At 38.1% G+C, this 25610-nt stretch overlaps 1 protein-coding gene across 1 annotated transcript in view; it reads right to left on the minus strand.

The window, feature by feature from the left end:
• Positions 1-14839: 14839 nt before the first annotated feature.
• Positions 14840-25610, minus strand: part of F9 (coagulation factor IX) — a 36132-nt gene continuing 25361 nt past the window's right edge. The window contains exons 6-8 of the mRNA XM_006160695.3: positions 24979-25184; positions 16228-16342; positions 14840-15628 (exon numbers count right to left, since the gene is read on the minus strand). Of these exons, the coding sequence (XP_006160757.1) occupies positions 15081-15628; positions 16228-16342; positions 24979-25184 (869 nt within the window). The 3' untranslated portion in view covers positions 14840-15080. The remainder of the gene's footprint in view (positions 15629-16227; positions 16343-24978; positions 25185-25610) is intronic.

The following is a 25610-nucleotide window of genomic DNA, read 5'->3' on the forward strand; positions in this document are numbered from 1 at the left end:
ACAACACAGGAAAAGGCTTGTTGGTAAACAGAATTATTGTGTGCACATACTTTTTCTGGAGTTCTAGTTTTGGCCTTGAGTTGGAATTTCAGGTAACGATACACTATGTAACTATATAATTGTGATTTCTGGTTTACTATATCATTGTACATCTTTGTGGGGGTACAGTACCATTTTTCAAAGCAAACATACAGTATGGAATAATCAAATCAAGGATCTAGACATATTAATCTTATTAGACATGGAACATTACATTATATTGTACATATTTGATAATAATTTTTTGAAGTATATATTGAATTGTCAATGACATTTTTTACTCTGCTATGGTACACCATTCATAAGATATTTCCCTTTTTTTAAATTGCCAGAGGGTGCATGTGCTCACCAGCGATGTGGGAGAAAACACTCCCCAATGGTGTATTGTCATGCTGTAATCCATTCTCTTCCATCTCTCCATTTTGTTAAGATTTTGGACATGCAAGCACACACACCTGGTGTGTTTTTAAAGCGATGGGGGCCAAAATTCAAACCTCTAGGCGACAGAACCAGCCCTCATTCCACTTTTTTACATGCATTCTTGTATCTGTTAATAATTTTCTCCCAATACATTGTATTTAAATGAATTTAGTAGACCAGGAATAACTTATTTGGTTGCAAATTTCATATTGTAACATGAAACCAAATCTAAGGATGATAGGGCTCAATATAAATATTAGGTCACATATGAACACCTGAAATGGAGTCACTTCTTAATTGTTAGTTTGGGTACTCTGAGTCATCTTTCAAAGGCTTTTTGCACTGATTGTTGAATTATTCATATATTTATTGAATTATCTAGATAATTCTATTACTCTAAATAACAGTAGAATCTGCTATGCCAATAATTAGAACTAATTGTTGTTTATTTAAAACCTATGTTAACAACAGAATACAGCATTATTTTTAAGTGTATATGGAATATTCAATAGGATAGATAATATGCTGTTTCATAAGTCTTAAAAAATTCCAAAAGAGTAGAATAATATAATCTCAAAGTATTACATTAGAAATCAATGATCTCAAAGTATTTGAATATTAGACCCTACACATCAAAACAACCCATGGGACAAAGAAGAAAGCACAAGGGAAATTAGAATGATTTAAATGAGACGAAAGTGAAAATTAACATATCAAAATTTGTGGATGCAGCTAGAGAGGGCAATGAAAGGAGATGTATAGTTCTAAGTACCTGTATTAGACACTTAAAAATAAGTGGAATTTATCACATTCACATACCAAAGGAGAACATTATATAATTATTTCAATGCTCATTCATGATAAAAAATACTCAGCAAACTAGGGATAAAGAGAATTTCCTCAATCTTACAAAGCACACTTAAGAAAAACCACTGCTGTCATCATACTTAATGATGACTTATTAGAAGTTTTTCCTCTAAGATTGGAAACAGACCAAGTATATTCACTCTGATCATTTCCACTTTCCACTGTACTGGAATTCTAGCCAGCATCATAATGTAAGGAAAAGATAAAAAGCAAAAAGATTACAAAAGAAGAGACATTATCATGATTAACAGATCATGCATATGTACAAAACCATAAGGAATCTACTTACAAGGAAATCCTACTTGAATTAAGTGAATTTTACAGGATCACAGTCTACAAAATTATTATACAAAAAAAACTTGTAATCTCATATCCTATCAACAAAGAAATGAAAACGTGAACTTTAAAAAAGCAACTTTCACATGAGCAACATAAACATAAAATGAGTGGGAATAAATCTAACAGACATGCAAGCCTTCTATATTGAAAACTGGTGGGTGGGAGGGACTCAGGAAGAAAACATTAAGGAAATGCGAAGCTGGAAAGGAATGGAAAGTTTCCTGTTGATGACATACATGGTAATACCTTTGACTTGATTGGTATGCACTGCATGCATGCTTTGAAAAACCGTATTGTATGTTATTAAGATGTACAGTGAATAAATGTAAATAGGAAATCATAACATAAAAAATATGTTTAAGACTACTTTTAAAAGGAGAGATGTGCCATGTTCATGAACTGGAAATCTTAGCATTGCTAGGAAATCCATCATCCCCAAATTGACTTATAGTGTCAATGCAATTAAAGTATAAAAAATAAAAAAACCAGAGTGTCAGATAAATACAAAAAAACAGTTCACATATTGAACTGAGTACTTTACAACCTTAAAAATATATACCTGTTAGAATAGTATAAAATCCAAGACAGTAACATTTTGAACACTTTTCAAAGCCAGCTGGTTCTAATGAAATTAATTCTTTTTAAAAAAATATTTTATTTAATTTTATTCATTGTCATTATTTTAGTTATTTATTTGAAGTTGATCAGAGAGAGACAGAGAGAGAGAAGGAAAGTGAGAAAGCAAGCTGCCAGGTTTGGGACTCGAACTGTGGTCAGCCGTGTGGAAGTCCAGCTACCTTAACCACCATGCTACCTGGCAGCCCTAAAATTAACCAATTCTATATTACACTTTTTAAAAATAATTATTTAACTTTATTATTATTATTATCTAATTTACTATAGGTCAAATTAGAGCACACCAGAGCGAGACACACAGAGAGAAAGGGGGAAAGTGAGAAAGTATGCTGCCAGGTCCAGGTCTTGAAACATGGTCGACTATATGGCAGTCCAGCACCTTAGCCACCACACCACCTTCTTGCCTCTCTATATTGCACTTTGAAGAGTTAAGTTTAAAAATAAAATGGACAGCTTTCTGCCTTCTGCTTTATGCTTATTTAAATAGTTCATGAAAAAGAGTGAGAACACACATGGGTCACTTGAAATACATGCTCAAAGAGCCTTTTCAATTTATATATATAAATCAGTTTCTTATGAAGCAACTAAAAAAAGCAATACAGCTATAAAATAGTGCAATGTATTTATTAGGTATTTATTATGTGTTCAGGTCTCCCAGATTTGAAAATGAAAACTATTGTATCTATCTAACTTCCTTATAGCATTGACATTTGTATTCCACATTATCAAGGCCCAGAGGAGATTTTCTGTAACTTTTATCATCATTTTAAATATAGAACCAGATGTCCTCGTACTTAATTCAGGACAAAGTTAATTACATTAATTTTAGCTAACTGTAATGGAGGACATATAAAATTACATATTTGATTAGTTTTAATTTGAAATGATTCCATTACTGTAATCCCAGTAGATTAAGGACACATTAGCACCCTCTCAGAAGTGCATGGCAGAGCAACAATTTCAGTCTCTGAGGGGCCTATAAAGGCAGTAATGGGCTTACTTTACATTCATTAACATACATACACTTTATTTGGAATCACATCATTCCTTTCTACTCACTTATTTTCCACTATAAGTGTGCTTTTCCTATATCCTTTTATTTATTTACTTATTCTTTGTAGTGCTATTGGGAAAGGTGAAATGTAATGTATTAATTGCTATTTAATTAGCATTTTCACCATTTCTTACTATCTTTTCAGTGTGTCATGCTACTAGATAAGGTTCCATTGGTCTCTGTTCTCTAGAAGCTTCTGATTTAAGATATTATTAAAATATACATTGCTTTCAAATGGCATGCATTTATGACTCATGTTGGAATGGCAAATTAATACTTCACAGTAGATTTTGGTTGAATGCTATAATATTAAGGTGTCTCAATTCAGATCTACCCTTACATTACATTTTATAGAGTGAAATAGTTTATTGTGATCTACATAAATGTATTGTAATGTGTGTCAATTGGTGGATTAGGAAATTACAATGGACAACATATGCAACTGTCAGCAGCATTTAAATTTTAATAATGTATGAGAGTATCTCTGGGGCCAAGTAGATGACATGGTGGGTAATGTGCTTGATTCTCACATGGCCGACCACGGTTTGAGTCCTGGACCTGGTGGCTTGAAAATCATGTTGGGTGCACATGCATGTGTACCTAAAACCCTAGGAAGAGACTGGAGGAGACTGGAGAAGAAGGAATTTTGGAGTGGCCATCCCTCCTGGGTGGGAGGGGGAGGCATGATTTCTCACTTCCTCTCTCTCTGTCTCTCTCCAGAGAGTGTACGTACCCTATAGCAAAAACCTAAAGATACATATTCATATCTCATTTGTTAATCTGGCAAATAGAATATAATAATTTTTCTGCTATTTATGCACTTAACATATTACACATTATCTCCATACACAGAGCATAATTCATAATATTTGAAATCTGGTTGTAGAAGGTGTGAATTTTGTTTATTTTATTTTGCTTCAAATGAAGCTATGTCTTTCATAAAATAGATGCCTTTAATGAATAATTATGAAACTGAGTAGTAATGGCTTTCATATTATAATAAACAACCAGAAAACATCACATTGAATTTATGAGGAACATTTTGCTTCCTCACATTTAGTGATAGAAGTCAGCACTGACAACATATTTGGGTTTAAAAGTCATATGGAGTATTAACATCATTCTTAATTATTTTGTAGATGCCGCTCTGAGTAACAAGGAAACTAAGTTCCCTTTGAATTAAAGGGCAATAAATACACATTTTTAAAATAAGATTGCCTTTGGAGGTATGAACTAGATTATATTTTCTCAAAGTGTTTCAGATAAACAGCAACATATTCAAGACTACCCTATACTGCCCATCACATTCACAGAATTTCTTCAGCACTGAGGTGGTCTTCGTCAGTCACAACTTGGCTCAATCTTGCAAGAAGCCAACTTTGAACACCTTTTATTTCTCCCCAGGTGAAAGTGTAGTACTATTTTGTCTTGAACATTTACAGACAAAAGGTTTTACCTGTTTTGTTTGTTTTTGATTTTTGGTAAGTTTTCAGCAACAGAACAAAACACAACTTCATGGATGGAAGAGAGACAATCAGAGACTTGAAAACCTTTTGTTAATTGATAGTTTATTTTATTACTGAATTCTGTGTTACCTATGTGACTATAATGTACCAAAGGGATATGTTCTGAAGGACCTCTTTTGCACTTTAGCACTTATGGTTGTTAGATCTGCCTTATTGGCTCTAAAAAGATCCAAAGCTAAAAATCCTGTCATTTTGATGTGTTGAAATTTACCTTTTTATGCTTGAAATTTAGGTACATATGTCATAGCTTTAAGTTAAATACTTCATTTTTGCACTAGCGATGCTCCTAAAACAAAACTATCCTTTTCAGTCTTTATCTAGTTTTGAGCTTTCTAGAAATATCTATTTTAGTAAAGATTTTCTTAAGTTACATTGAATTTCTTCCTTTTTAAAAAATAATCCATATGTAGATGTCTTTCTTTTAAATATTTAAGCACTGTGATCACTCGATTTGAAGCACATGGCTGGTTGCTGCATGCAGTGTTAAATTTAAGCTCAGAGTATTTTATATTATGGACCACTGAAGACAAAGGTTTAAGATTTCTGCCTTCTGAAACATGGATTATGATTTGAACTATCAAATTGGTATATTAGGTGCATGTTTTTCTGTGACTGGTTAAAATAAATAATAAACATAATAACTTAATAGATCATTTATCTTTTGAATAGGTTTATGTATCATATCAAGATCACAGATTGTGTCAGCGGTATTATTTGATGCAAGATTTGTATGACAGAGCAATTACTTTTTACTTCAAAGGTACCCACAGATTATTGCTAGAATTCATGATGGGTAATATGTAAGTTAACCATAAAAATGCCCGTGTTTGATATTTCACTTAATTAATGCTTCTGCAACAACAACAAAATGAAATCAAAATACATTTCTTTTGCATAGTGACCCTGTCGCTAGAAGACAGAATTAAGAGATACTTTCTGAATGAAGAAGCTCCCCTGCCCAAAATGGTTTAATTTCATGGTACTAAACTGGGGATTTTAATTATTTAAGAAATATTGAGTTCTGTAGATTCAGATGTACAGTTAAAGTCTTTTAATGCTTAATCACTGTACAATGAATGCTATATATATGTTTACAAATGTAACTGCATTATAATCATTTTATTAGGCTATAAATGTGTGCTAATGTGAAACATAGCAGCAATTTCCCTTTAAGTCTTCAAATTTTAATTACATTGTAAATGTACTTACAACATAAATGTTCTTGTATTAACTCCACATTAAAAACATCCAACCTTAACTTTATTCATTTTGTTTTAGTTTAGTACAGTATCAGTTATACATTGAAAATCTCTTTCCTCTCATTTATTAGTGATATCCTCTTAATGGCACCATTAGTCTTACTTTCAGTTCAGTGTTTAACTTCAGCTTTGCTTCATGATTCTCAGAGAGGGAGGGAGGAAGAGAGAGAGAGAGAGAGAGAGAGAGAGAGAGAAATTGAACCAGAGACAGAGTGAAATATTTTTCTCAAACAAGTTTCTTTGCAGGGACCAGCTGTTAGCGTACTGGCTGTATCGCTGGACTCCCATGTAGTTGACTGTGGTTCACGTCCTAGACCCTGTGGCTTAAACTCACGCCGGGCATGTGTGCGTGAGTGCCCAAGATCCTGAGAGGAGAATGGAGGAGAAGGGATTGCAGCGTGGCTATGCCCCCTGGGGGGTGATTTCTCACTGTTTGTCTGTCTCTCTCTTTCTGTCTTTCTGGCGAGTGCACGCGCCCTATAGCAAAAACCTCTCCAAAAAAAAAAAAAGTTTCTTTGCCCCAAACTATAAGACAGCAATATAAATAGTTTCAGGGGTTATATAACTGTGTTTATGAATGCGTGTTTCCACACATTGGAAAAGTTTGCTTCCATACAATGGAGCCTAAGGAATCCGGAAAGCACCTAGACACAAGTGGTCCTTCCTGAACCATCGCTTACTTTAGGAAAGGGCTCTGTAGTTGGGATTGCCAAACCTAATGATCCCTTTCACAGCCCATTTGAGACCTGGAACCTGTGCCTTAATATGTGAGGGGAGTGGAGGGACGAAAGTCAGTAATGTCAGTTTGAATCTTCTATTAAAAAAAAAAACAACTGAGATTGTTTTAGGTATCTTAATGAGCATCTTATCACAGGATAACTACCTCTTTGCCTTTAAATGTATTTTGAGCTCCTTTGAAGAAGTACCATCAGTGAACAAGTTAATAAATAAGTTAATTCATCTCTAAAGAACTCCCTGACTATTAAATGTGTATTCAAGTTTTGATTTTTATGTTGGCTGAGGAGAAAATGATATAGTTGATATTTTCAAAATTACTTATGAGTCTCACAACATAGAATACCTGGTTGTTATAAAACCCATATTGAGGCCAAGTGGTGAGGCAGTGGTAATGCAACTGAACCCACATGGGAAAGGTCCAGGGTTCATGTCCTGAGACCTCTCTGGGCATGCCAGGCATGCACACACACACACATACCTGTGACCTGGGCTGGCTGAGACTGGGGCTGGATTGAGCGATGGGGATCCTATTTGGGATACCTGTCCCTCTGTCTCTGTCTCTGTCTCTCATAGAGGAAGTAAATGAATGAACTTTAGGAGTAAAAAAATCACCTCCAACATCTGGGTTACAATTCAGAGTATGCTTTGGAAAGTATAAGGGAACAGAAGAAGTACTCCATTCAAGGAGAAATTAGGTTAATGATTTTGTTTTGGGTTTAGTCAGAATCAATTCAGTTTCACTCAACAGCCTTTCTCTTTTTCTACTTATTATTAGTAGCTACTAGAACACAGAAACCTTATCCCCATAGGGGCAGCAGTCTTGACAGTGCTAAATGAGTCATCTCTCAAGTAATTATATATCAAAACAAGTCATTTTTATCATGTCAGTATACTGCCCCACATTGATTTGGAATGCTCAGTTTTCAAGGCGTATAATGGAGCAAAATGCTTAGAAAGGAACCATCGTTATGACAAAACTAAAAGCCTTTATATAACTTGAAAGGAAATTAATAAAAGTGTTAACCAGGTACGCTAAAAGGAATCAAATGATGAATAAAAGATGTGAAGTACCTAGTGAGCTATAACTTTGCAACTATACTAGAAATGACTCAAAAGGGAAAAAGTATAATGGACATTTCATAATCTAAGATTAGAGGGGAAAATAATTTATTTTCTGACCCTAGAGAGGACACAGGGCTATGTATTTATAGAGTTTTAAAATACCTGGCTTCAAGCCATTACTGTGGGAATGAGTGAGTTACTTGGGGAGGTGGTCCTTGATAACAAGAATAGTTTGGCATCCTTCCCTTTTCTCTTTCTTGCATGTGCTTTCTTGCCCTTCCACCTTCTGGCATAGGATAATGTAGCAAAAAGACCTTTATGAGATGTAGGACCCTCAACCCCAGACTTCCCAGACTTCATAACTGTGAAAAATAAGTTTCTGTTCATTATAAATTATCCAGTCTCTAGGATTTTGTTATGGCAGTACAAAATGGACTAAGACAATCATCTAGGAATAGAAACATAGTGGATGAAAGAGAGCATGGACAATGAAAACTATGGTAGGCATATTGGGGGAAATTAAATCCCTGTGGCCAAGGACAACAGTTTCAGATATTAAACTTCATTACAAGGTCATTTAATTGGGTAATAATTTTACAGAGAAACAAGTCTAAATGAAAGCTAAGAGCTTTCTATTACAAAAGGTACAACAACGAAATAGCTACCTAAATGAGGATAGAAGGCACAGGCAGGAGGTAAATATATAACTTCTAGAGTTCACAAACACAAAAATAATAAATTTTAATGGGAGATGAAAAGGCCATAGTCTTCTAGGCTAATCTTTTTTATTTTCTAGAAATCAGTGAAAATTGCTTCTTAGAGCCTAGAAAGAGAATATAGGAGACTTGTCTTACTGTCTTTGTCTGTCTCCCCCCCCCCCTTTTTTTTGACATTTTCTTGTATATATTCAAGGTAATCTTATTTCTACATTAGATGACTGGGAGTATTGAATAGTGTTGTAGTTAACAGCTTCCCCTCCCGCCCCTTCTATTTCATTCACACATTGGTTCCTTCACTTAACAAGCATGCACAGAGTTCCTCAGAGACTTGCAACATTCTTAATTTGGCTTCCTACCTTTGGAACTGAGTTTTAGTTTCATGAAAATGTATGCTTATTTTTGTAATATAGTCTAGGAGGAAACTAAGCTTTTATGTATAGATCTGCACTAAACTATATAATGTGTAAGTCATAGGATTCCTTTATGCTTTATGAGGTCAGCATGTAAGGTACTTCAACTGATCTGAAGAAGCTATATACTACAGCATTTCTAAAAATTTTAAGAGGACAGGACCAGGGAGATTTACTATGTTGGTAAATTTTTATAGATTAGGATCTTATATTTAGCATTACTGTGAAGCAATTTTTGTTGTTGTTGTTGTTTTGGTTAGGGTTTTCCCTATGGAAATGTGTTTGCTGGCAAGAGACAGAGAGAGGGAAAGTGAGAAATCAACCCCTGGGGGGGGATGGCCATGCCGCAATCCCTTCTCCTCCATTCTTCTCTCAGGATTTTGGGCATACATGTACATGCACCTGGTATGAATTTCAAGCCACTGGGTCTGGGATCTGAACCATGTTTGGCCATGTGGAAATCCAGCACTTTAACCACCAGTCCATCTGCTGGCCCCTAAAGTAACATTTTAGATAGAAATCTTTGGAATTAGGAATATCCTTGTTTCTATTTCCAGTCCTCTATTAAACAAAAGAAGGGTAGCTCTGCTACTACAGTGAAATGATCTAGACAGGAGTTTGAAATGGTTCTGTAATATTTTGTGAGGGTACAGAGAAAATGTCTTGCCCTTGTTCTTGAAGCTTTTTCCTCTTTGTCTATTTGTATAAGAAAGGATCTTCTTGCTCTTCTTTCCTTTTTTTTTTTTTATTTGCTTGAGACCCAGACTGGAGAGAGAGGGAGAGGGAGAAAGAACCGCCTCAGGGAGTGAGGTCATACTACAATTCTTTCTCCATCTCTCCATCTCATCAGGATTTGGGGCAAGTACACACATGTACCTAGCACGTTTTTCAAGCTGCTGGAGCTGGGATTCAGACTGCACTGTAGGCCATTTGGGACTGAACTGCCTTAACCATCAGGGCATAGAACCATACTGCTCTTCCTTTTTGGTACCTTTACCTGTATTGTAAATTGAGACTAATTCAGAAATCTCAAGGCAGTCCATAGCACCAAAGGGCATGATGAAAAATGTCTGCCTTGAAACGATCAATACTGTAAGAGAAAAGGAGTAGGGTGATCTGTGGACCTGGATTAACCAAAGATCAGGAATTTCAGAGTCCTTTGCGTGCTGTGACTCCTTCAACAATGTCCATGGTTTGCAAAACATGTTGATGTTTGTAAACATGTTGATGTTTGTGGCTTAGCCCTGAGATTTCTAGGAGGCATTAACCTTGGACTTAAAAAAAAAAAGAAAGAAAAAAGAAAAAAAGGACCCAATTCTAGGTTACTGTACTCTGACGGGCTCGTCAGCAGCTGTAGTCTGTTTCTATTATCCACAGCTGTGTTGCATTGTTAGCATCTCTGCTTCAGTGGGGCTTTCAAGCCCTCCTCCAACCCTCAAACAGCTTCTGTAGCCGTCTGCATCTCTATGTCTTCCCATCACGTCTTCCCCAGCACAGTTGCAATGAAAAAAGTTGAAATGTTGCTGAAATTACTGTGTGCCAGGTGATATTGATTAAACTTCTCTAGAAGTCTAATACTGCATATGGAAGGCCCAATGGTGGGCTAAACGCCAGACACTAGCACAACACATTCAGTCTATGTGTTTTTACTGAGTACCTATAATGATCATGGGCTGCCCTGGCAAGTTATTTGACTGCCACTTTGCCTCTGGCCTACCTGTTGGTCTTGATTCTGCCACCTGTTTGTCAAGTAGAGCATTACTAGTAAAAATTCCAGACAGTTTTCAGTTCTAGGTTTGCTAAATGATTGCCATCAATGCAGAATGCCCCAGCTGTCCTAAAAAATATAAATAATAAAGTTAAGGTACTCCAGTTGAAAGTATGATTCTTTCTATTTATTTTTTTGTGGTTATTTATTTATTTATTTTTATTATCATCATAATCTTGTTTATATTACATTGAATTGCATATAACTTTAGATATTGTATGTATCCACTTAATGTATACCGACTATCCATACTCTATGGTAGAGAGCGAAATGCTGGAGGACATTAAAGCAGTGAAAGTACTCAATGAGAATAAGACAGTGTGAAATGGGTGGGTGAAGAGAAGAGGATATTTATTTATTTATTAATTTATTGACACTTTTTGCTATAGGTACATGCGTTAGCTAGAGAGATAGAAAGTGAGAAATAACCCTCCGGGGTTATGGCCATGCCACAATCCCTTCTCCTTCATTATCTCCTTCATTCACACGTGCACACATGCACACATTCTCTACATTCATACATGCACACATGCCCAGTGTGAATTATGAGTTGCTGGGTCTGACACTCGAACTGCTATCAGCCATGTGGGAGTCCAGTGCCTTAACCATTACACCACTTGCTGGCCTCGAAAGTATGATAATTTCATACTGTAGATGGGAAACCTGAGTTTGAGTCCTGGCTCTGTCATTGTATTACTTTGCGTCTTGATTTATCTTAATTTCAATCCCCTCACTTGGTAAATGGATTAAGCAGATTGGATGGCATTTAAGGAACCCCCCCCCTTTCAATATTCTTAGATTGGACTGTAAGTATTTAGAAGTTGTTTAGAAATCATAATCAAGCAATTCTGAAATTGGTCTGTCATGGTCCAGTAGAGTAGAGGAGCAAACCTTAATTTCTCCTTTGCCAGGGAAAATCGGACAGTACTTTGTTCCTGTCACCATAGAGCAACTAATATTCAAAAGGACCAAAAACAATCATACTTAAACAGAAAGTTAAAATGAGTGCACTATATTAACACACTTTCCTTCACTCAGCAAGAGTTCTATTTTCATCTGTCACTTCCAATATTACAGTAGCATGTTTTAGCCCATTTAGGTTAAGTGGCTATAGCGATTTTGAAAGCACTAATGATTCTTATATAGAGACTGCAAATACCCTAGCAGAATACAATCAGAGCTTGGCTCTAAAGCTGCAGGCTCTTAGGTGGGCTTAAAGGCCCCACATATTTAGTGATGGTAACATGCTGCAGGTAGCTCTGATAAATTCAGTCATTTTTAGCTCCTGGGATAAAGGATAACTGTAGCTCAGGGATTTATGGGTCCAGGAGCTCCTCTCTCTGCCACAGGGAAGACCAATCACAGGAGGTGTGAGGCCAGCTACCCAATGCTACCTTTATAAGGAGTGGTCTCCATGACAACAAAGCCAGAGCATCTCACTTTTACCAATTGCGGAGCACTGGGGCTACAGACCGTTAGTCATTCAAATTTGAAATAATGTGTTTCATGCATGAATTAGTATTCTCCTTAACCAAAGATGGATAATTATAGTGTTACCTTTCTATTTTTTCCCTTTAACCAATAATAGCAGAATTGATTTCTTTCATTGGTTCATGAAACCTAAATCCCAGATATTATTTTTATTCAAGTATGGTCTCTTTTCATGATACTTAATACAAGGCTAATTGGTACTCTGGGATAAACATGGATTTAGATCCAACTCACACTTATTGAGCACTTATTTTTTAGTAGTTGCATAGGCACTGACAAAGCAATTCATATACTTTATTTACCTTTCAAAATACATAAATGTGAATTCAAATTTAATGTATATTATTGATGTTTGGCAAATAGTAATCACTCCTTGAATATTTGTTGAATAAAGGAATAAAAAAATGAAATCATAGACTATATAAGTCACAAGGATCTTTAGAGAACACCCTGTCATAATCCTTTATTATACAAGTGCAAAAATCATATTCCCCAATAGGGAGTGACTTATCCAAGGTTGTAGTCACAGGTAGATTTGTTTCTGTCTCAGGTGGATCCAGACCATCATGCTCTCTGGGACACAGCATACACTACCTCATGAAAGTTGAGTGATTGGACCAGCTTCATGGCCTGCTCGTTAAGGGAGTCAGATCCTACATGGCCAACCACATGGTTTGAGTCCTGGACTCAGTGGCCTGAGAAGCAGGCTGTTCACATGTGTGCGTGTGCCCAAATCCCAAAAGGAGGGAGAGATGGAGAAGGTATTTAGACATGACCATTCCCCTTTGGGGTGCTTTCTTCTCACTCTGGTGAATGTGTATGCCCTCTAGAAAAAAAATTTAAAAAAAAGAAAGCTGAGTGATAACAACATCCAATCTCTGCTGTGTTGTATCACATCTGGATGGTTTTTTTGAGTGTAGTAGCTGGGATGCCTCTCTGTGAATGAGTTAAGAAACACTTAAAAATTTAAAAATACATTTATTTCTACTTATGTATGAAAGACTCAAGTCAAAAGGTATTAACTGTAAGAACTTTAATGAAATCAGAGCGAGTGAGGCCTGGCTGGGAATGAGGGTGGGGTCAGGGGAAAGCAGCAGCTTGGTGGGTCAAAGTGGCCCAAAACATAATTTTCTCAGGCATCATCTAATACAAGGTGACCAATTCACATTAACCACATTCACAAAAACCCAAGTTATGAAGCAGAACACAAAGAAATGTATGTTGGTTGGTCAGCAACCATCTACAATGGAAAACTCAATATAGAAGGATTAATTATAATCAAAAAGTTCCTTGGTGATCATAAAACCAGGAAAGGGGGAGTCAGTTGATTGACTGGAATGACTCATGACTTTGAGCCTGCTGCACCCTTATCCATTGCAGGTATATAAGAGTCAAGGAGACATGATGTCCAATATTCTCTAGTCTAGGCAACTTCTTGCTTGATCCTGGACATTGCTGGAGACAAACTCTGGAATTCTCCCTTATTCTTGTTCTGGGTTGCAAACCAACTTTCTATTAGTAGTATTTTTTTTTTCAGACAGAAGGGAATATACCTGTCCAGTGTCAACTTTCTTAGTTACAATGACAAGCCAGTCTTGCCTTCATAGAATCATTCCTAGTCAGACTTCCATAACCACACAATTTTAAGGTCTTAGGAAACTTCTGGATAGCTCATTGCTTTCATCATATATGTGTTTTTAATAACTCTATTAAAGGAATCTCTCCAAGTTCTTCAAGCACCTTACTTCATCCCTATGTTTTGAAAAACAATTTAAGACCTAACTTAAAGTCAGTCTGGATTCAACAGATATGTATATATGTGTACAGAAGTAAAACAGCACGATGCCCTCATTCCCTCCTTTAATAACTATAGAGTGAAGCAGGCATAAAAGAGGTAAGAAAGAAGAACACTGACTTGAGAATTGTGAATTGGAAAAGATTAAGGATTTAGGAATAAGATGAGAGGAAAAGAAATAGTTTTTCCCATGAATTTTAACCTTTCAGCTTTTCCTGTGTTTTTTCTTTCCGAGTGTGGTGCAGGGAATGTGATGTCCTAGACCAAAGATCCTGGATACAGACTTAATACTGATGCTTTGGTGAGAGAGGCAAGAAGGATCTGGAATATGAAATGCTGCTAAAGGAGAGAGAATCAAGGGAATTGCCACAGGGCTCAGCAGGTGGTGTGGTGGTTAAGGTGCTGGAGTTCCACATGGCCAACGACAGTTCAAGTCCTGGACTCGGTGGCTTGAAAATCACACTGGACGCATGTGCTTGTGTGCCCCAAATCCTGAGAAGACAATGAAGGAGAAGGATTGTGGTGTGGCCATCCCCACTGAAAAGGGGGGGTGATTTCTTACTTCTCTCTCTGCCTCTCTCTGGTGAGCACATGCCTTAGGGCAAAAACCAAAAAAAAAAAAAAGGAAAGAAAGAACAAAAAACAGGGCATTGTCACAGTGGAGAACGCTAGTACCTGATGGGCAGCATGGAGAACTTCACAGTTTTGTCAAGGGCTAGGCACATAGCAATGGTCATGATTTCTCACCACATCATTATATTTCATCAGTAACTACATTTTCTAATTTAAGTACTCCAGTAAAATATGAATGCTAAACAGAATTCTCTCCTATAAAAAGAAAAAGCAGTATTCATAGAAATATAGATTCAAATCTAGCAAGAGATGGAAACATGAGTAAGGGCCCACTTGTTTTCAATCTCAATGAGTTAACCAACCTTGGAGAAACTTTTTTTTTTTCTAAGTGAGTTTTGTTTTTTCCTTAATCCAGTTGACATATCGAGATACCTTGGTATATATTCCATATTTACCTTTCATTGCACACTCTTCACCCCAGCTAATAATTCCAGTTAAGAAATGGATTCCCTCCACTTCGGTAACATGGGGTCCTCCACTATCTCCTTGACATGAATCTCTACCTCCCTCATGGTAGCCAGCACAGAACATATTATTATAAATGGTGAACTTCGTGGACCGAAGGCATGTGGCTCGGTCAACAAGTGGAACTCTAAGGTACTGAAGAATTGAAGCTGATCTCCCTCTGTTGAAGATTCTTCCCCAGCCACTCACATAGCCAGATCCAAATTTGAGGAAGATGTTAGTGTATTCCCTGTTGGCAATGCAAATAGGTGTTACATAGCTGTTCAGTGTTAGGGGTTTATCCAGTTCTAGAAGAGCAATGTCATGGCTGTACTTGTTAATAGTTGCATTGTAGTTGTGGTGAGGAATAACTCGAATCACGTTGCGTTCTTGCTCTGTATGTTCCACCTCTTCAATGTTATGTTCGCCTATTAAAAAGAAATTTAATTTTCGGTCACAAACTGTCTTTCACATACAGAAACAGATTTTCTAAATGTCCATCACTGACTTCACAGGCAGTGAGGACTAGTCTATACTTTTAATCTTTTGGGGTTATCACAGAGATGGTTCCATTCATCCATGCTGCTATGTCTTACATTAATGATATGAATTTACTCATCATGAATTATTCTAGACTTCCCTAATTTTAAGTATTCTTACCTGTTTTCTAAACACAAATTCACTTAGTCATTAATTGAAATGTTGACTGAAGATCTGCCACAGGTTGAACCAGGCACCAAAGATACAAAGATCAACTGACATGACACTAGCTTTTGGGAGGGCTCTGTCTGGTGAGGAAATGGGCACATTAATAAATAATTTTGTCCCACTGAGATGAGTGTTAATGTGGATACACCAAAGAAACTATGGGGACTTGGACAATGGAAGAAGTTCGTTTTTGAAATCACGGCCCCTCTACTGCTACCCATTTAATTCAGCCACAATCCTATTAGACCTTGGTAAAATATGATGTACCAATCATAGAGGCAATTTAGTGATGCTGCAGATTATTACTGTTTTTGTTTACCTGCGATGACTGTAATGTTAACACCAGGTTTAATGCAGTGGGCAGCAGTTACAACCCATTTTTCATTAACAATGGAACCTCCACAGAATGCATCTCCTTCACTACTCAAAAGGACCTGTGGAAACAAAATTAAGAATCCTACTGCATAATATATTTGATCCAGAGCAAAATAAATATGTGTACTGTGTACAAGAGTGGGCAAAAAGTTGGCTTCTAGGTGCTGGCAGAAAATGGAGTGTTTCTGGTAAGTGTCAGCTTTGCAGATAAATTAGTGTTTGTGGAGCAAAATCAGAAGTCATTTTTTTCTAACTGTCCTGACAAGAGCCACCAGTGGCTCTTGTGTGCCCTGGTGCTCTAGTTGAGGTAATCTGAAGAATGACTTCTTTTGGTGATTTGGGGTCCTTGTTCCTTTGCAAGGTGAATAAGATTCTCTGATAACACAAATTGCTTCACAGGACTACAGCAGGTATCTCTATAAGAAAACACATTGATTTGATGCCTTGAGGCTAATAATTATTATTGAGTCTCCTGTTCTTGCATGGGGGCATCTCTTTGCTACAAGTCACTTCAAAAAAGAAAACTACAGATTTTTCCCAAGGGTCTTTTCAAGTCCTTTCCAAATGGAATTTTATCTAAGTGTAATACACCTATGGCCTCCATAAGGGCTGTGCTCAAGGTAGTGAGGAGTGGCAAGATTCATGCAGTCCTTCCATTTTCCTTTAACCATATTTAACTCTCACCTGGCTGCTTTTATCCTAAAAGATCTACTTAGCTGTGCATGATTTTGGGGCAAAGTGGACAGTGGTGTTTGGGTGCTGTGTTGAGTCAGGGCATTATTAGATAAGAATCTATTTTTTCATCTGTATATTCATTGCATAATCACAGTGGACAATAATTATTTTCACTACCTCAATGTCTACATCAACTTGGAGAATTTCAGTTCCAGAGCAAGCAAGGGCCTTGAGCTACCTTTTCAGGAAGAATGCTGAAAAGTGTGAACACTAGAGGGCACACTCAACATTTGGTAAACTTTGCAGGAGCTGACTAGCTCTTCATGAACTAGCTCTAGGTAAAACTCCTTTGTTAATAAGGGCAAAGGAGTAGTCAATCCTTTAAGTATGGGTGATAGATATTCCTTGAGGCAGGTTCATTTGGAGGCTCTACATGTCTTGTACTCAACCTACTGAACACCTACTATGTCCTAAACACTAAAGCACTAGCCTCCTACCAGGAGACCCATGGTGTTGACTTGTCATAGACCTCTAACCTCCTTTTCCAGACTCGCTCACCCTCTTTCTGGCTGTGGCTTTTTATTTTGAAAAGTTGTAAAAGTATAGAAAAACCCACTTTAAATATAATAAAAAACAGTATACCTACCATCCAGACTTAAAGATCTTTCTACATTTTTGGAACATTTATACAATGTTTATTTGAGGCCAATCATCGTGGTATTTTATGTACACTTAATATTCACAATGTAATATCCTTATAAAGTAATATTAATATATCCATTTATAGATGAATGAACTAAGGTTTAGAGATTGACTTGCCTAAGGTTAGTTAGTGGTGAAGCTAGGCTGTAAAACCAAGTCTGTCTGACTCCAGAATTTTGCTCCTAAGTACCTAGTATCTCTCGAAGTGTGGCCCACGGACAGATTGTGGTAGAGTCATCTTGGGTGCTGTGGGATTATTCAGATTTGTGGGTTTATTAACACATAAGTAATCAGAATATTTAGTGGGTGAAACAGGGGAAATGGGGTGCTCCAGAATATTCTCATGCATAATTAAGTTTGCAAAGTACAATAATATGTAGCCACTGAATTAGGATTTCCAAGGCATGATAATCTTTGGTAATGTTTTAAAAGGGTTCACTCTAGGCAAGGATGGCTACATTTTTTGTGAGGTTAATAAAAAATGAATATACAGTGCCCCTGTTCAAAAGATAGGAAGAAAGGTGCCATTGAAGATACTAAGATAACAAAACTTTCCCCTTTCTTCTACAGCCTCTCTTATAATCAAATTTTTCTTTTTCTTTAAAAAAATTTGCTCTCTAATTTAGTGCTCCTTCTGGCATGGGGATATATGCTGGGACAGTGCAGACTCTCAGAAGGGCCCAGTGCACCCTGCAGATGAGCACACCCACAAGACACTGGGCCCCAGCAGGGGTGGTTAAGTCAGTCTCCCCTTGCCACTGGCTTACTGCAGTGATCAGGTGGACAAGTAATTCCCAAGGCATTGCTACTTCCATGTTAGGATGTGCTCAAAACCTGAACTGGAGATGGGAAAGGAGCTTGTCCCCACCACTCCAACTGTGCTGTGACACATGCTTGACTTGTACATGCCATGTGCCTTCCCCTTCCCAAGATAGTGCAGGGCATACACACCTAACCTCAACTCTCCCTGTACTTGTGCTCAGGCCCCCACAAAAAAAGGAGCAATGATAGTTGAGTGGGAACAATGAGAGGAGTATGCTTGGGAATTATGGGTTGGGAGGTGACAATGATAATTGGGCAGCTGTGAGGAGAAAGGCAGGCTGACTACGGAAGCAGGGAGCATGTGTGTGGAAGGTCAAGAAACCATCCCCCTAGGGGGTGGTAAAAGGTGGGATTGCAGTGATCCAAAGTTATAAGTCCCCAGCACATGTTCTGTTGTTCCATTACACTTGTTACAGAACACAAATGCAAAGCATTGTACAGGATTTCCTCAGTGTTTCAGTGCAGAGCCTAATGTAGGTGGACTAGTCACAAGACCATGTGGCTAGCTCTGACTCCAAGTAATGTTCATTACCAAGCCAGTTTGGGCAACACAGTTCTATCCTGGTCCTGATGGTTACAACCTATAAGCAACTGGAATTAACAATTCACTTGCAGTGATATCATGGTGCTTCTCCTTTGGCCATTGTATTAGAGAGAAATTGGATCTTTCTCATTTTAGTGGGCTAGTTAGGCCAGATTGAATGATATTCACAAACCCTGGCACAGAAACTATGTTGTAGCTAGTCCAACTCCTAGGTGATGTTTACTTGGTCACAGAGGATTGCTCTGTTTGGTTTTTAATGGTTAACTAGTGTCAAAAGAAAAATCTAAGCTCACTTAAATTGATCAGAATTTAACTGACCAAGAAATGGGCTCTAAAACTCAGCAGCCATCCTGACAAAGCAGGTTCAAAATGCTCCGCTCAAACATATGTTCAGCTTAGATTTATAACCAGAGAAAAGGAAGTGAGGTGCAAAACCAACCTGATTGGCTGAAGTTGGTATTCACCTAATATGGTCATGGTTCAGCACCTTTCAGCCTCTGATTGGCTGAGGGATCAGCTGCTATGATTGCAGCTCAGTTGCTAGGTTACCAGGATATATGTTAGGCTACAACTTGCTTCTACATCAAGCTAGGTTACCTGTTCTGTATCTATGGAGACTACTTTGGCCAATGTTATCAACCAAGAATGGAGGCTTGCTTAGGCCAATTTTGCTCAATTTAACACTAGTCATTGAAGTATATTTCATTAAATAATTTTAGAAGATAATGGTCTAAATGTTCTGTTCAAATTAACTTTGTGGAGCCAACTGAGATTACATGTCATGGTCTTATTTATCCTATTTGGAATTATATCACCTGGTTTAGGAATAATGGATGATTACCCTTTTCAAGTGAAGATATTTCTATAGGCTTAAGATCTCATGTGACACCCCTATGTAGACCCCTTCCCCAAAAGGAGGTTCTGGTCCATATATATGGTAACTTTTTATACCATCTGCCACTGGGGTGTGTCCTAATCAAATGGTAAGGACTTGATTTGTGTAGCTAGCTGTACAGGCCAAAAGCTTGGGGAACTTTAAGGATAATTTCACACTTAAGCTGTAGGATGCAGAGCATAGGGAAAATGTTAAAATATTTTTAAAGATTATTTATACCAAGAATAGAATAGGAAATGGTGATACTGCTTCTGTGGACATTTTCAATAAGTTAAAATGATTACATATTTGTAATATTTGTAAATTCATATGATACAACCTAATATAAGGATAAAGAATGTTTAACCACTTGGTATCCATTAATCTAGCAGAATAATCTTCAAATTATTAAATGTAGAACTGAGGCCGATGGTAAAATAGAAAGACCAGGCACTTTACATAACAGGGCCAGACAAATATTAACCCAAAGCAGAAAATGTGGGAGGAGTTCTTGGGACCAATGTGTACATACTCAGAATTCTCTGACAGCAGGGTTATGGGGATGGGACCAAAACCAAGTTAAGGCTCAGAAAGCCAAAACATGATGTTGCTTCCTTAAATCTTTCACTTTTGTCATCAATAAAAGCAATCAAGTAATATAGCTGTTGTGATTTCCTATTTTTCTCCGATGTTCAAGAGTTTTCCTTCCTTTTCTATGTAGCTGTATGAAACTCAGGTCTCGTTTTAGTTTCTGACCCCGCTGAAGATGTAACTCTCAGAACATCTCCTTTCTCTTTCTGCATAGTAACCTTCTAGCTTCCTTTCCTCCCTCCTGAAGTGTTCTTTGGAGTCCCTGTTTTCTTTTCCAAGTTCTCAACAAGGAGCTCTGAGCCCACCTCTGGGCACCTGGAGGGAAATCAAAGGCAGTACCTCCTCTGATTGCTCTTATTTATGCCTGACTTGGACGTTCTAACCCAGAGACTTCAGAGGGTGGGACAAGCCTGCCTGCACCTTTTGTTTTGGTGGGTAGGAGCTGGATGGGGCGGGTTGTTGTGGTGTCCCAGAGCCATAAGCATCTTCTGAAAAGCTACTGTTGGAAACATGGCGTGACTGCCTGTCTCTTTCCTCCTGCCTGGCCAGCTAAAATGGAAGCCTTAGAATAAGGAGTGAGTGGGACCGCAAACTGGGTACGCGTTAGGTAAACAATGCTCTGTAGAGTGTCAAAGCTGAATGGGATCCCAGTGGCCTCGGCTCCTCTAACCTCTCACTAGGTGAACAAACGCCCTTGACACTCTGCCATGCTGCTATCCAGCTACTGATGTCCCCAGTCAACAACTCGACAAACATTTGTTCAAACAACGTTTCCTTCCAAAGCTGCCCAGCCTGCATGGGAAAGGGCTTACTTAGTAGAGGACCAAATCTGTCTGCCTGCAACATATACACAAAAAAATTTGATCGAGTTAAAAGTCATCTTCCCTTTTCCCCATGGCTCTTACAAACTGCTCACCTAAACCTTTTCTTTAACCAGCTAAACATTGGCGGCTTGTTCAAACTGTTCATTACCCCACTCTATGATTTTTTTTTACCGACTGGTGTGTTTGTTTTCACCGAATGATGACTTTACCCCTCCTGCCACTTTGAAAGATAAAAGAATCAATTCTGAATAGAAAGGTTTTTTTATGAAGCATCAGCATTTTGAAGCACTCTTTTCTAGGTGACACTGCTAGATTGCATTGCTATTTTGTATTTCAGGACCAGAGATATTTTGGCCACTGAAACCCCAGCTGGAGCTCACTTTCTCTTGATGCCCTGGCCTCCCCAGGTTTTTTGCAGTCTCGCCTGCAATCAAATCTATAGTATTTGCACCCTACAGGTTAGCCATGCTGTGTGGAGCTGGCCACTTCACAAATGAGGAGAGGTTCTGCTTTGTTTGATTTCTTGTTTCATTTTTGTCTAAAAGTGGCTAATGTACAATTAATTTATCTCGTGTTTTTGGAAACTAAGTGACCTTTCATGAGGAACAGTGTGGAGAAACCATTTTCTGGTAAGGAAGGAAACAATGCTGAAATATGACAGGATCCCTCGCAGATATCCTAGAAAGTAGCCTCGTTTCTCAGCCTTGAGAAAGGATAAAGCCTCATGCTTTGTACATCTACAGTCAGCAATCTTGGTTCATATGGATGAGGTAGGAAGTGAATATTTGAGTACATATGTGCAGATATATGTGTGAGTGATCTTGAACATTCCAGATGATCTCAGCTAGGAAAAAGACAACAGGTACAATAACTGTGTGGTGCAAAGGATATGAAAGAGTTTCAGTGATGTGCATCATTTATATCTTCTTCCTCACAGAAAAGACTGCAGCCACCGTTAATTGACTCTTGTGCTTAAAAAGAAAATGCATGTCTGCAAAGCCCACCGAAATTGTATTTTAGGAAATAATCTGCTTTGATAATACATGGGCAAGCATCTAGTTTAAAGGGGGTTGGTGGGAAACAATTATGACTAAGACTATCCCTACCCCCTTTAGTTCTCATTTAAGTACATATGTCAGTTCGTTTCTAGGATGACAAAGGGACAATGCTAAATGCACAATGCACGTATCCTGAGATATTTTTAAATTCTGGGGTTTTATAAAGGGAAATCATCGTCTTAGCTAATAATACATTCCTGTGTTTCAGTGGCTCCTCCATTGTAATCACTGCCCTTTGTCCCATGAGCCCATAGAAAATATTTGTCATAAAGCAGATCTCTTTGGTAACTACCTTATCTATGGAAGTTAAATAGATAATGAGTTAAAATGCATGAGAACACAAACAACAAGTTTAGAATTAGATACATGCATGCTAGATAGAATGAAAGCCTAAAGTGTCAGTGCTCAAGAATTGTTCATGGAAAGGTTGTTGTAGGTTAATTTTATGAAGAGTTGAGAGGAAGAGTGAAGATGTGGGTGAGTGAATGAAGAGGTTGTGGTCGGTGAGAGAAGCAGCTGTGTAATGTCCAGAAATGGTGTAAAGAGATACACACCATATTTTATTGACTAGCAGATCGGGTCCAACAATTATGTTGAAATAGTCACTTTGCAAACTAAGTAACATATGTGATTGAATGTATAAAAGAAATTGAAATAACAAAGGAAAATATTTTAAAGTTTTGGAAGTGATATTTTGCCACCTCTCAAATCCACTCTCCATACTATGTGAATCTCCCCTCACTCTCCTCAGGTATGTTCAATACCTATGTCCAACATACTGGGAAATGGCAGGCATTCTGAAGAATCCTGGATAGATCCATAGCTACTCTTGGAAAATTCTAGTGGTGTGAAACTTGGAGACATTACCTGATCCTGGCTTAAACTGTTACTTGTTTGATTGCAAAGTCTTTAAAGCTATTGGTCTCTCATGGCAAAAATTCAAACCTCAATAGAGAAAATCGTTTAGAGTGAAGCACCCTTGAAATCAGTACCAAATCATGACTATGGTCAACTAGGGAGTTATAAGTTAGATGAAAGTGTTACAAGCACTACCCAATAGAAATTTCTGTGGCGATTGAAGTGTTTTATCTACACCTGCACTGTCCAGTACAGTAGGCCACTAGTCACATATGGCTATTGTGTATTTTAATTGTGGCAGGTGGAAATGAGGAATTAAACTTTCAGTTTTAGGCTCAGCCTGGTGGTGCAGTTGATGGATACTTAACTGCAGTGCTGGAGGCCACGTGGTTTGTATGAGCTATACTGAGCCCACGTGCCCAGGGCTCTGATGAGCTGGAGGCCTGGGGAGAGGACATCACATGTGACAAGATCCTGTTGAGGGTCCTTCTCTCTTTTGCATGCACATGCTAGTGCCCTCTGCCCTGAATAAATAACTTAGAAAAATTTAAATTTCATTTAACTGTAGTTAATTTTAAATAGCCAGGGCCAGCTGGTGGTGTGGTAATTAAGACAGCCAGATCTCACATGGTTGATTGTGTGGTTTAAGTCCCAGCCCACAGCTTGTAAAACACACCTGGCATATGTGTGCAAGCCTGACATCCTGAAAGGAAGGAGAGATGGAGAAGGGATTGCCATATAACCATCCCCAATGAGGGGTGCTTTCTTTCTCTCTCTCTCATGTGAGTGCATATGCCTTCTCGGGAAACTATTAAAAAATTAAATAATCACATATGTCCAGATTGCCTTATTGGACTTTTTATAAAGACCAGCCGTGCTTCTTACCTGGAGGGGTGAGCACATTCCTTGCCACAGATGGACTCACTTAGGCTTTAGATATAGGTTCAGTTATAACAGGTTTTGCTACAAATATAGCTCTTCAACGTTATATTAAAATGTGCATATATGGATTATGTGCAGACCACACTTGGGAGACTAGTACTACTGAGTTCATTATTTATTGTTTTGAACCCTGGCTTTTGTAACAAGTTTGTTTCCTTTAGTCTTATGGGTTTCAAACTGTAGTGTGAAGCAGAATCACTCTGGAGGGCTTATTTGCACACACATTGCTGGGCCTCACCCCTAGGAATTCTGATTCAGTTGGTCTGGGGTGGAGCATAGTAATTTGCATTCCTAGCAAGTTTCCAGGTGATTCACATGCTACCACACTTTGAGACCAGCTGCGGACCAAGCTCCTATTGTATAGCATGGTTCCAGGAATCTAGTTATTGCCTCAATCTTTCCCACATGAGTCCTTTTCTCTACCCTCTTCAAAATAATGCAGTTTCTGAGGATGTTCTGACTCTCCAGTTTTCCCAGGGGCTGAAGCTGAAGTAGCAGCCTTAACTCCAGTACCTGTGACTTCACTTCCAGGCTTCCCTTATTGCTGACCAGTTGCTTGTCTGGAATCCTGTTGTGCTGTTTCATTGGTGCCAAATTCTTCCTACCTGCGTGTGGTTGATGTCTCTGGACTTTTTCACCAGTTGCCTACCCACCTGTGGTGGCTTTCTCATTATTTAGCACTGAAACTTGCCTAATTACTCCTCTCACCCTGATAGATCTGTCTAGTGTCTTAGCCTCAGTCTCCCTCCTGGTCTGCCAGTTACTTGCTGAGCTCCAGTTTTGACACAACATCAGTATAGAGTACCTGCCAAGGGAATTGACCCTGTTTGGCATTTTCTCCACCAACAATACGAGAGAGGTCATTAAATGATTCATTGCTTTGAGTGATGTTATCCAAAATGGTTTCAGCTTCAGTAGAGTTTTCATTGTCCATATTGGAAAATATAGCCTCAGAGCGTGTGTATTTCATAGACACGTGTGAAACCGAAACTCTCCCACATGGAAATGGCACTAGAAAAATAGAAAAAAGAATTACTATTCTGATATTTCTAATTGGCAAATGGAACATGTGGTAACAGAAGTTGAGAATGAAGCCCATCCTTATCACTTCTGATAAGCTGGCCCATCAATATATATTTTTAAAAGTATAGCCAATTGGAAACAGCAAATGGCATAATGGTCATGTTGATGGATTCCCACATGTCCAACCACGGTTTGATTACTGGACACAGCAGCTTGAAACTCATGCTGGGCGTGTGTGTGAGCGTTCCCAAAATTCTGAGAGGAGAATGGAGGAGAAGGGACTGTGGTATGGCCTTCCACTCTGGGGGGTGATTTCTCGCTTTCTGCCTCTGTCTTTCTGGCGAGCTCATGTACTCTATAACAAAAATCTCTCTCTCTCTCTCTCGCTCTCTCTCTCTCTCTATATATATATAT

Source organism: Tupaia chinensis, unplaced genomic scaffold, assembly GCF_000334495.1.
Source record: "Tupaia chinensis unplaced genomic scaffold, TupChi_1.0 Scaffold000706_1, whole genome shotgun sequence".
NCBI classification, from domain to species: Eukaryota; Metazoa; Chordata; class Mammalia; order Scandentia; family Tupaiidae; genus Tupaia; species Tupaia belangeri.